Genomic DNA, 13,653 nt, shown 5'->3' with positions numbered 1-13,653 from the left:
TCAGTTCATCATCATTGTACATCATTGAACATTCAGCCAATGGTGGGTATTGTGAAAATTTCATGCTTTCTTACCCAATTTGATTTCTATACACATTTAACTAACTAAAACTATCAATTTAACTAAAAATCAAAACATAAAAATTTCAAAATCTCTCTCCCAGAATTTCATCCAGCCCTTTATATCACTTTTTGATCTCTCTCCTCAAGCATGCTTAATGGAAATAAAGGCATAGGAAAGGTAGAAATCAAGCTAAAATTGAAAAATCTTACTGTTAGACGCGTAAACGGACGAAAAACGCGATTTCCCCTTTGAATTTTCTAGTTTTCCTTTGTTTTTCTCTTTTCTTCCTTTCCTCTCTATTTTCTCTCTTATTCTTCCCTTATGGCCGGCCAGCACTTAATATGGGGTTTAAATGGGCTGACTTTTCATTAAAATAATATTAAATCATTAAAAAGTGTCATGTGTCACTTTCTCATTGGCCCGTTTTTAAATTTTCGTCTTTTAAACTTCAATTTTTCACCACTTAACATACCGTAGTTGTTCATACCAAAAATATATAAATCCTATGATTTTGACAAGTTTTGGGTGGTGAAAATTACGGTTTTTACCCCGGGATGATAAAATTATCGTTTTGCCCCTATGTTTCGAAAATTGCCGGAATTGAAATTTTTCACTTCCTATCATTAAATTATACTCCAAAAAGTTAATCTTGGTCAAAAATTTCACTCCATGATCAAATTATTATCTTAGGTGGCAAAATGATGATTTTTGCCCCTGAACATCAAAATTTTCAATTTTACCCCTAATGAACCCTCGAACTCTGAACAATCATTTTTAGTCATTCTTGGACTATAAAATATTAAATTTCATCCTACAATTCCTATTTGAACTAGTTCGAGGTTAAATTAACTCAAGTGTACCGTTAGGTACGATACCGAGTTTCGTCTATTCTTAGGTGCTTTCCTAGTATAATAATATGCTACTCAGTGCATGTATGTCATGACATGTGTTTATAGGGTCAGGTTTTATAATTTTATTCTATAATGGATAAATTATGAATAGATAATTAATGATTAATGAATGGGTTCTTTTCAAAAATACTCCTCATAAATAAGATGTTTTTAGAAATAATTCTTTTTATAATTTTAGTTATTTTTTGTTAAGAGAAATTAATTTTAGACAAAATTACCTTTAATAAAACTGACCCATATGTTCAAGTTCGCGTTTCAAACTGACTCATATTCTTTGAGCTTTTCTCGTAAGACCATTCATCTTTAAAGTATTTCTTGTCGGATAAAAAAAACTTTAAGCATTTTGAACATTTTGGAGTAGTTTTTGATACACGAAGAAAAATTTTTGTACATTTTGAGCATTTTAAGCATTTTAGAGTGATTTTTGATGTATGAAGAAAAATCTTTGAACATTTTGAGCATTCTTCGTCAAGTAAGCATATTCATTAATTATATTGTTAAGTGGAATATGGTGTGTTGTTTGAAGTTGTTGATTTTATTAAATGAAATTCAGTAGTTTTTAACTATTACATAATTGGTTTTTTAGCATTGCGTGACTAATTTTTAAGTATTACGTGACTGATTTTTAGGTATTACATAACTGATTGATATGACATTTTATGATTGGTTGATAGGCATTGCATGACTAGTTAGTAAGGTATTGCGTGACTAGCTAAGGTATTGAGTGACTAGTATTTAGGTATTGTATGACTTAGACATTACTTAAAAATCAATCACATAGTGCTTACAAATCTAACCACGTAATGCTTAAAAACCAGTCACATGATTGATTTTTAGGTATTGCGTGACTGGTTGATATAGCATTTCATGATTGATTGATAGACATTGCATAACTAATAAGGTATGACGTGATTAGTTACTAAGGCATTGCGTGACTAGTGTTTAAGTATTGTGTAACTTAGGCATTGCTTGAAAACCAGTCACGCAATGCTTAAAAACCAAAGACACAATGATTAAGTCATGTAATGCTTAAAAATCAGTCTCACAATACCTAAAAACTAGTGACACAATGTCTAAAAATCAGTAATGCAATACCTAATAATTAATTGATTTACTTGCTCGCAGGTTTAAGTTACCAAAGTCATACAGTGTTTTAATTTATACATATATCTAATCAATTTCAATCTTTAACTTTGAGATTTTATAAATATAAACCAATAAACCCAAAAACCTAAAACGTATATCTTGATGTCGTCTTTGCTCTTTGGGATAGCGAGAAAGAGCTAGATGGTGAGATAGATAGTATTTGGCAAGAAAGAGAAATCGAGATTTAATTTTAAAATTTTTGTCTGGATAGCTAGATAGAGAAAATCGAAATCATCTTAATTTGTCTGAAATTATTTAAAGGATATTGTTATCAAATCATGTCAAAAATTAACTAAAAATAATTAAAATTATAATATATGATATTTAAGCTTATAAAGAAAATTATCTCTCGTAATTTTATCTTAACGAAAATAATGGTTATAAGGTATCATGGAGTGTGTACTTTAACAAATAGACTTTTAGTCTTTGGTCAACTAGTGAAACGCGAAAGACTTCACATCTTAATCAATACATATTTGAAGTTAATATTTATCTAATTTCAAGTGTAAAAAATGACCAAATTGGATTGATTGCACGCAACCCATTATTCCTAGAAGTAGCTTTTTTCTTGGTTAATTTACAGTTGTTAGAATATGACAAAAGTGGAATAGGTAAAACTTAATGTCAAAATCTTATTATTATTATTTTATAATAGGCAAAGTATTTTATATTAGTTAACACCTTCACTAATTAAAAGCTTTCTATAAACGAATGCAAATTACTTGTCCCGATTCGATGTCTACTCTTTTATTATTTTTATAACATTATATCACGTGTCTAATAAGTAAAAATCTATTCACAACAATATTTATAACATTATAACATCAAATCGATTCACAACAATATTTATAACATTATAAAATCACTGTTTGATCCGCAAATTGCCACTAGGTAAACAAAAGTTTATTAGTGAGTTTCTATTTCTTAACTTTTTTTTTTATTATTTTTGATAGTATAAAGGGCAATTGCACAATTGTAGTGTACATAAAAGAGAGTTCAATTGCAAATGGTCCAACTCTTCCAAACCCTGAAATTTCATTGAACTAGCGAAACAACCCACCCAAAGGTTGAATTTCCATGGATTGGAAATATTCCACAAAGCCGTCGTAATTAGAAAAATCTTTTCTTTTCCTTGCGAAATGGATAAGATCAATATTGACTTGTAGACTTTGAGAAAGTTTTGATGTACGCATGCATGTATGTATGTTTGTATGTAAATTGCGAGGCAAATGATAAAATTAAAAGGCTTGTCTGCGTTTTCCAACTGGTCTCTCATTCAAGAAACAAACAGAGGTTTCTGCTTTTATTCCAAGCATGGATTTCTTCATAAAGTAGAATATTGAAGGAAGACCAATGTCCTCATGGCTGACATGTTATCCATGACGTGAAACCGAGTAATTTGGTTGTCAGATTATCCGTCCTTTCCTATAAATACATGCAAGACGAGGAAGAAATGAAGGAAAAGAAGAAGAGACGAAAGCCAAAGAGAATCTAAATCCTACTAAGTAACCAAGTTCTGAGTTTTTGCTCCACCATAATCACGTAAGTCTTTATAAATTCCTTTCTTTCTTTCTTTCTTTTGCTATATTTTTTGTAATAATTTGTCGATCGTTTCAAGGGAGCTTGACAATAGTGTATATGACTTTGTGTCTATATATATAAATGAGGTGAGGTTAGTTGATTAATTAATATCAGATCAATTTGGCGACTGTTATATTTTTATTTATTTTTTTTTTTACATTTTTCTTTGTCTTTTTCTATAATGGCATAATACTTTAAAAAGTTATTTAATTATTTAAAAAAATTTTAAATAAATTTTTATTTTGATATTACATTCAATTAAATTTATAATTTTTATTTTAGGTCAAATAGACTCTTATGATTAATAGTTGATTAATTACTCTTAATTAAAATATCACTTATTCTTTTATATCCACCTGATACTGACATTTATGGTGAAAAAGATCATGTTACCATATCATCATACTAATAATAAGTAATATTTTGATTAATAATAATCAATTTACCATTATTCGTAAGGATTTATTTGACAAAAAATAAAATATAAGAAATTAATTGAATACAATAAAAAAATAAAGATTTTTTTGAATTCTTTTAAATAATTCAAATGTTTTTTAAAATATTATTTTTTTAATAAATAAGGAACTATAGGTTAAAAATTGCATTCTTCTTTCCTCTATTCTCTCCTATTTACTGAGAAATATTTATCTTTTGTCATTCAACGAGCGCATGACATGCTTTGATTTTAAAAAGAATAATAGTTTTTTAATCAATGGTACAATTTTAATAAAGAAGAAAATTTTAAATTCTTTTTCTTATTTTCAAAAAAAAAAGAAAATTTAAATTCATACTCTCTCAACTTAGTAAGAAAATTTCATGATTTTAATTGATTTTTCACATCGTAATCTTATAAGTAAAATTGATTTAGCAAAAATCATTACAAGTTTTTAAATATTTTTTGTTCTCTTTGTTAAAATGACCAAAACGATCAATGATTTGGAAACTATACATGTTATTAAAACTATTGGCATAATATTTTAAAAAAAATTTAAATTATTAAAAAATTTTAAATAAATTTCTATTCTTCTATTACATTTAATTAAATTTTGATATATTTATTTTGAGTCAAATAAATATTTATACCTAACAGTTGACTAATTATCATTTTTATGATCACGTGATGCTGTCAGGCCTTGATATGAAGGGTGAAAATGCCATGCAACCATGTCATCATGCCGTGTCATCATTCACTACAATATGTCAACATACCCACATTAGCACGATGTGATATAAAATTATAAGTAACGTTTTGACTGATAATAGTTAATCAACTATTAGTTATAAAAACTTATTCGATTTAAAATAAAAAAATAAGAACTCGAAACTTAAAAGAATGAATAAGAGTTTATTTGAAATTTTTTTTTACTAGTTCGGAAACATTTTTAAGTACAAAATGTCAAAATTATTTTATTATATAAATAAAGATTTTAATTCTAAAATATACTTAAAAATTAAAATATTAATATAAAATATTTTCATATTTTAATAATAAATTTAATTATATGTGTTTATATGAGCAGATACGAATCAATCGATAAGGTTTTAAAAGTATCAATCAAGTTTTATCTAACTCAACTCGTAGACATTTCTTTAAATCAGGTATGATATCATAACCCGAATTTATAATTTTTAAGATTATTTTTGTATGATTGAATAGAACTATAAAAGCTTAAATTATTACTAGAATTTAACAGATATTCAAAGTTATTAACTTCTTATCCGTATCATTTTGCTTCGTATTTTCGGGCAACGATTTTATGGGAGAAAATTAGTTTTATTGACATTAAGAATTTAATACAAATTTGAGCATTTGGCTCAATAGTATCCCCTCTCTCAATTACCAAATAAAAAAGAATTTAATACAAAAGTTTACGGCTATTTTGACCGATCTTTTATTTTTCTATGTTGTTGACTATTCTTTGACCATACCACTCGGCAATCAATCCTTTCCAATTTTGTACATCAGACCGACTTTAAACCCTTAAATTAACCTACAATTTCGCTACAAAGTTTCAGTTTTTTCTTTTTTTTCCTCTCTCGAACTTTAATTTTACCCAAAAGTTTCGTGGGAAACAAACACAAATAAATCAAACCTGACTCAGGCAATATTTTTTTATTAACAAGAGCGGCCATTTAGGGGAATATTATTAAGGACTTTCTTTCCGGGCAAGGCAAGCACTTTATTAAAGAAATGCAAAATCAAATCTTTAAGTTTCAAGAAATACATGGTTTAAAGAGCTAATTTAGGTTTTTCTTTGTAAATAATTTGGGATTTTTTTTTTACTTTAGCTAGCGAGAGGAGAGAAAGAAATGGGAAATTGCATCTCTGGAGATGTGGGAGGAGGCAAACAAGCAATAGGTGGGGTTCAAGGTAGGCCCACCGCCAATAATAACGCGGGACATAACGACGCCGTTGATCACTTTTTCAGAGCTAGAGGTCAAAATCCTCTTTTTACCCAAATTGAGGTATAATATTTTTTATTTATATCTATATTAAAACAATTTTTTGATGTGTTGTATCAATAAATATTTCAAATTTATCTTATATTTCGCGCTGTTTTTAAGTTTCTGATAGAGGTTTTGCATCAAAGAATCATAAGTTTTCTGTTTAGCACTAGACAAAGGAAGGAATTTTTTTAACTTTTAAATTAATCACTTATTTTATTACCATAATGTTTAAGGTGTGTTTGTACATGCTGGGACTGATTAATGAGGTTTAGTGATTCTTAGTTGCATACAGGGCATTGAGATCTGCCTATGAACTGGATTATACTTTAATCAGACCCTTTGGATGAATATTTTAGTTACCCGGAATTGTTTTCTACTGACTGGTTAAGTTTCATGTCTCAAATTTCCCAGAACAACCTAGTAGTAATTTATGGAGTAGTGGTTCTATGTTTATGTGGCAGTGGTGGTGATGTTTACCCTTAAATTTGTTTCTGTTTCTCTGCATCAGTCATCATGCAAAGTTGATGTTTCTGGCTTATTCTGTTACTGCTTAATTGATGTAATAATGTTGGTTTTTGCTAGCAAGCTTAGGCCACCTGCTTTAAATTAAACTAATCCTCTTCAATACGTTTTCCTAACTATTGTTTCCCTGGCTGAAACATTGAAAGGTTCTCATTTTCTAGATTCTGTGATATTGAAATAGTCGGCTGAAAAGCAGATACCATGAGTTCAATCATTTGCTTATAGAACTTTGACTATGGGGAAAGTTTTGAGATGATATATTTCTTTATTCCCCTTGTTCATACCTTGGATGACTAGAATTTTGTATTTTGGAGGGACATAGGAGCACAAGATGCTTTTGTTTGATTCTTTCAGTTTCCACTGATGTGAATGTCTTGTGAGCTAGGCCCTACTAGGGGGCAATCATTTGGACCTTTTTTAGCTGTAGCACTTCCAATTATTCCTCACGGGAGTAATAAATAATAAGTATCCACATGAGTGCATCAAGCTACCAACTTTTCACGTCTCATGCTTGAAATCAAGTTTACGCACGTGAAGGGTCTAATGCCATAGTGTCTCTGACATATTTAAAATGATAAATATAAATTGATTGAAAGAGATTTGATACCTATCTTCCTGCTCAGTATGATCAAATACTAGAATTGTCCTGTTCCTGCAAAGAATATATAGGTGCTCTCTGTTCTCCTCTATTATATCAATGAGAAGTTCATTTTCGCAGTCCATAAGCAGCCTTTTTGCTAACTAAAAGTGCAATCATGTAGCTGTTTCCAAACATCTTAATGCTGCATGAGAAACAATGTCATTCGATGCAGTTGGCATAATAGGATACATTAAAATATGCAACTATAAATAATAGATGCATTCTATGGTTGTATTAAGTTTATAATGTGTACAAGAACTCTGCCCGTTATGGTGTATTACTGTGATTCTAATGTGCATTGCAGTTGTCTATATCAGCTTCAAAGTTACGTGATCGTGACATCACATCAAAGGTAAGATTCTTGATGTGTTCTTTTCTTCATTTTTCTGTGTAATTAAGTGCCTATTGAACAAACAGTTTTTATTTGCCTCTTATCATTTTTCTGATTACAAGTTTTGAAATTTTATGACATGACTACGTACCTCATTGACGTTCAACATGTTAACAAAAGAGGATTAGAAAATGCAATGCATCATAAAAATTATCTGAAAAGTCAGGTCTTTTACTGCATGTCACTGTAAAAATTGACTTCACAATTGCCAGTGTCCTGTGATTTTAGTGGGTTTAATCTGAAACAGTTTTTTGTTTTCTTGTAGAGTGATCCTATGACAATTTTGTATGTAAAGAAAAGGGATGGGACACTAGAGGAGCTTGGTCGCACAGAAGTCATACTGAACAGTCTCAATCCTGCTTGGATTGAGAAGATCAATGTTGCTTATCAGTTTGAGATTGTTCAACATTTGGTGTAAGCATCTCATATTTTCTTAAATGTCTATATCTTTCTGATCGATTTTTCTTCCAGGTATACAATAGGTTTGTGTGTGTGTCTGTGTGGATTGTGAGATTGATGTTCCTCTCTTTTCCCTCTGCTCCAGTTTTCATATATATGATGTGGACACCAAATTTCAAGGCATACCTGTGAAGGTAAGTCACAATTTATCTTTCAAGGCTTTGACTGATTCTGCAAAGATATCAGTAGACAATGTCACATTTATCATGACATCTTTAGCAATCAATAATCATAAGGTTTTTTAAGTTTGTATTGTGGTAGACGAAATTCCTTCTTAGATTTCAGAAATGAAAGTCCTTTCTAAATGAATTTAGTAATTCATTCATATAGGATCATAACACTTGAGGAGGCTAAGAAGTTTATGATGAACCATCATAAAAGAATGACTGCTGATGTGTATGGGCTTAGATATAAAAGTGTTTTACAAATTTTACTTCCGGTTGAAAAGTTTCCAACGAGTGAAAAAAAAAAAGTTGTTTGATAAAGATTCTTTGATTTTGGAAAATTGGTATTACAGCTTTTCTTTTTCCTTTTCTTCTCGGCATATGGAATTTACCATAAGACAAGATAAGTTCCACTACTTACTTTGACACACAAAAGAAGCCTTGCAAAGAATATTTGGATGGAAGTAAATTAAAGTGGTAACGTAAGCTTGTTGCTTTTTATTTTGGTTTAAAAAATATGTGAATTTCATAATCGTACAATTTTGTGCTGATACACTGAATAGCTGTTCAAATTTATATAAATGGAATTGGCGATCATGAAAACAAGACTGTTATTTGAGTAAATAGACATTTATTCACTCAAGATGGATGCTCACAATAGATACAACAAGTGAAGATTGCATTAGGCTGGACAATTTTGAGAGAAATCTCTTGAAAGGCTGAATATTACAAATTAATGGAAACATCTGTGTTCTGTTTTTTTTTTTTTTTTTGTTCTTTGGTGTAATGATTCCAAGATTGATGAGAAATTTGCTGAAGGTGAAGACTGAACTATGTTATTCAACTTTTTGTTGTGTTGCATTCTAGGCGCTAAAGTTGAATGAGCAGGAATTTTTGGGAGAAGCCACTTGTGTTCTGTCCGAGGTGAGTTGCCTTGCATCCATTATTGCTCCTTGGATGTTGATGTGTTTCCTTAGTTTCAACTCGGGAAGTACTGTTAGAATTATTTCATTTGTTTCTACTGTCTTTCAAGTGCAGTTCTTGAAAACCTGCACTATACTTTCCATCATGACAGCTAAAATCTATTGATTCCCATTGGTCGACAACCGAATTTGCTTGCTAATGCTAACTTTCCAAAATAAGTGGCTTAAAACCAGTTAGAATGATTGGTTAAACCATGCTTAGTGCTAACATATGTGGCTTCACTTTTGCTTGGCAGATAGTGACCAAAAGAAATCAATCTTTAACTCTCAATCTCCATAGCAGAAATGGGCCTGGAGGTTCCAGAAACTTAGGGACATTGACTGTCCATGCTGAAGAAAACTTTTCATCCAGAATGGCTGTTGAGATGAAATTGCGTTGTTCCCAGTTGGACAACAAGGACATGTTTTCTAAAAGTGTATGTACTCATGATGCATCTAGATTTGGTCTGTTCATATGCGTGTATGTGTTCGAACTTTCATCCTATTCTCTTTTGCTTATAGGATCCTTTCTTGAGAATTTCAAGACTACTTGAAAGTGGAAATTCTGTCCCAATATGCAAGACAGAGGTGATAAACAACAATTTATATCCAGTTTGGAGAGCCTTATATCTGAGCATGCAACAGTTTGGAAGCAAGGCAAGCTTGTTATCTCTTTATGATTCTTGTGATAATATCTTAAGAGTTTATGAGATTTTTGGCACCATGGTTACTTTTGTATGTTCTATGTTGATTACAGGACAACCCATTAGTTATCGAGTGTTTCGATTTCAACAGCAATGGCGATCATGCTCTCATTGGGTAATGATTGAAATTTCTGGTCTCTGCATTGTTGGTTTTTTTCATTTTTAGCTTTTAATAGATGAAAATGTTTGATGCCTGGGAAGAAAGAAGTGATTTAGGATTTTCTTATTTACTTAATCAGCAAACTTCAGAAATCAGTTTCAGAGTTGGAAGAGCTTTACAAAGACAGAAGCGGTGCAAATTTGGTATTCCCGTCTCATCGGGGTCAGGAGAAGGTGCTCATCCATGTTTGGCATCAGATTTTCAACCTAAAATATGTCAATGTGTTCTTAAACATAATTTTGCCTTACAGGTCTTGAAGGGTCAGCTCTTCGTAGATGAATTTATCGAGAAGGTGCAATTCAGTTTCCTTGACTACATATCTAGTGGATTTGAGCTAAATTTCATGGTTGCCATTGACTTTACAGGTAAATAATCTTTGTGCCCTTTGATATCTTTAGCTGAGGCTTTTATTTTCCTGTTCCTGGTCTCATGTTCTGGTTCATAATTTACACGTTTGACTTTTTTAGCTTCAAATGGAAATCCTCGAAATCCTGATTCTTTGCACTACATTGATCCTTCAAGGCGATTGAATTCTTACCAGCAGGTAAGGCTGGAATGGCTTTTAATACTGCACTACTATTTAGCAGAATGTTTTCCATGAGATAGCATAAGAATATTTGCAATGTATTAAGTTTGCACAGAACAAAGTGTATTTATGTTGATCGTCTTTGTTGAGATCGAACTTGTTTGAGAAATCTGGAAGCAAACACTAGCGGTTAATGAAATTGGTGGCTAACTTACTGACGATGTTATAAACAGGCTATAATGGAAGTTGGAGAGGTCATACAATTTTACGATTCTGATAGGCGGTTTCCAGCCTGGGGTTTTGGAGGAAGGGCATATGATGGCACTGTATCGCATTGTTTTAACCTGAATGGCATGAATGCCCATGAGGTAAGAGACGCAGAGTTTGTATCTTCTCACCATTTACGTTTTAAATATATGCAGCTGTTTTAAGACACCTGCAAAATGATTTCATTTTCTTTCAAAATATCATTTTGCATTCTACTCGTGGAAGTGCAATAGAATTTTTTATCGTATCTTGTTTGCATTGATCTAGTTGTTTCCACTCTTACCATTTAAAAAAAAAAATCATCATTATTAGCACTGTCATTACTTTTTGTATGTGATTAAGGTTATTTGAGTTCTATAATGTTGATCTGAAAATATGAACCCTTCACTCTGGAATATCATACTTTCGCTTTAACTTCATTCAAAATCTTCATTTCCCAAGTTCACAAATGTTTATGCAGTGAATTTTCTTATATATTCGTTCTTTTTCATAACTGGCCAATCAGTTGCAGGCCAAAAAAAGAAAAGATTTACATTATAACCAGTGTTGTTATGAGACCAATATTACATTTTCTATTGACTAAAAGTTGCAGCTAATTTGTTTGGTTGCTCTTGCTTGTTAGCACTAGATTCACACATGTTGAAGCTTGCATTTATTTCTTTTTCAAGACTAGTTAATTTACTTCCTTTAACAGGTTGAAGGAGTTGAAGGCATCATGGCTGCTTATGCTAATGCTCTGCACAATGTCACTCTGGCTGGACCCACTTTGTTTGGGCATGTGATCAACACGGCTGCACAAATAGCTGGCCAGACTATCTCAAATGACATTGCCAAATATTTTGTGTTGCTCATTATAACGGTAAAATGGAGCTATTACTTCTATGTGCGTTAAGAACTATTATTCTTTGTCTAACTTACAAAGATCTTTGGCCAGGATGGAGTGCTGACGGATATGCAAGAAACAATGGAGGCTTTGGTTAGGGCATCTGATCTTCCTCTGTCTATTCTTATAGTTGGAGTGGGGGATGCAGACTTTAAACAAATGGAGGTATGCCCTTGTTTTCTAGAACCCTCAGCATATTTGAATTGTCAGTTTTTGCATTACTAGACTCATTGAGCTGTAGTTGCCTGTAATTTTGCCACTAAAAGAGTAACCAAGGAAAAAGCTCCGTGTCTTATTGTAGATTCTGGATGCTGATAATGGACATCGATTGGAGAGTTCAGCAGGCCGTTTGGCTACACGAGACATTGTACAATTTGTTCCTATGCGAGAAGTGTATAGTAAGCCATTTTTCTGCCTTTGGATGCATGTTTGTTCTCATTTTCTCTAAGATGAAGTATTCAAGATTAAATCCTTTCTCCCCAACTTACGATCAAAGGGCACATAAAAGAAACAGATATCATTGCCTTGTGATTTCTCAAGATGAAATGGTTTGGGAATTTGATAGTTAAATGGCTTTAAGTTGGTTCTTAAAATGACCTGAAAACCTAAAGCAGGCTGTCTCGTCTCTTGGAACAAAGTAGTAAAATGGGACAGCCTAGGCTGTCAATTGTCTTCCTTATGTGCAAGCCTGCAAGGTATGTAGTCTGAGTGGGTTTGTCCTGAGATTGTAGACTGTTCCGTATGATACTAGTATATTCCTTTCGCAAAGTGAGGAATATAGGGGGATTAAAGAAAAGAATTTGTGCTTAAGGTGAAAGTAGGGTCTGCTAGAGGATTGTCTTGGAGTTGCTAGGCTTAGGGCTTGTGCTTTTTAACAGGTTTTCCCGCTCCTATGTACTAATAAAAGAAAAGGTCTGCTGCCAATGGTGCATGAGCTGCACTAAATTTCTGCCTCAGGAAAACATTGGAAATACGTATTTGGAGACTTTAAAGTAGTAGTTGACTCAGCTTGGATGTTTGAAAAAATTGGCAAGCTCTTGTGCTGGTTACAATTCTAAATGTTATAGGCTAAATGACTCAGACAGAGCTCTTAATCACTTGATTATAATTGTATCTTTTTACAAGCCTAAGACAATTGGATATAGTGATACTCGACTCCAACTTTTTTCTACTTGATATTACTTTTGATATTAGCCTCCTCTTCTTCGTTTTACTTGCTTCTCTTCAATTCAATTTTACTAATCAGATGATGGCGTTTTTACAGGCTGCCGGATTTCTGTTGTTCAAGCTCTACTGGAAGAGCTGCCTGGGCAGTTTTTGAGTTACATGCGTTCTAGAGACATTAAGCCAGTCAATGCTTGAATGTGACCTTGTTTTGATTCTAACGCAAAATATATCAAAACCTTGTGTATATAGTAGAATTAGAAAGATAGTTATAGCCCGTCCATAAGATAGCCTAAGAAGCCAATCTGTATATACACACTAGAATCAGAATGATAGTTTTACTACAATCTGTCAAGATTGTTGTTCTGTCCAAATTGGTGGATTCAAGATTATTTGATTCTTTATTTCCAAAGGAAGATTACTATTGTTGTTTCTTGTGCAAGCCAAGAAATGCAAATTGCAATTCTGATTTTGTTATGTTGCAAGTTTACTTTACTTAAACTTTCTGAAATTAATTTGTTGAAACTTTGGCCAAATACTTGAGTTTTGTTTTACTACTAATCTCTTCGTTCGTCCAACTTATTGGGACAGTTTAGGTTCTTGAGAACCTAAATTATTACCCATAAATTAATATTAAGATGAACACAATCTTATTCCATTGA

General features: G+C 31.9%; 1 protein-coding gene across 1 annotated transcript; it reads left to right on the top strand.

Moving 5' to 3' along the window:
- On the top strand, positions 5,980-13,461 carry LOC18599870 (protein BONZAI 3). The gene is made up of 16 exons (XM_018120816.1): positions 5,980-6,167; positions 7,616-7,663; positions 7,968-8,116; positions 8,247-8,295; positions 9,193-9,249; positions 9,545-9,724; positions 9,810-9,944; positions 10,045-10,106; positions 10,231-10,324; positions 10,402-10,516; positions 10,619-10,695; positions 10,911-11,045; positions 11,639-11,803; positions 11,879-11,992; positions 12,129-12,225; positions 13,092-13,461. The coding sequence occupies exons 1-16, from the start codon at positions 6,012-6,014 to the stop codon at positions 13,187-13,189; spliced, it is 1,731 nt and encodes a 576-aa protein (XP_017976305.1). The 5' UTR covers positions 5,980-6,011; the 3' UTR covers positions 13,190-13,461.

The sequence above is a fragment of the Theobroma cacao genome, chromosome 5, assembly GCF_000208745.1.
Source record: "Theobroma cacao cultivar B97-61/B2 chromosome 5, Criollo_cocoa_genome_V2, whole genome shotgun sequence".
Taxonomy (NCBI): Eukaryota; Viridiplantae; Streptophyta; class Magnoliopsida; order Malvales; family Malvaceae; genus Theobroma; species Theobroma cacao.
The sequence above is the reverse complement of the archived record's forward strand: the minus strand, read 5'-3'. Positions and strand labels throughout refer to the sequence as shown.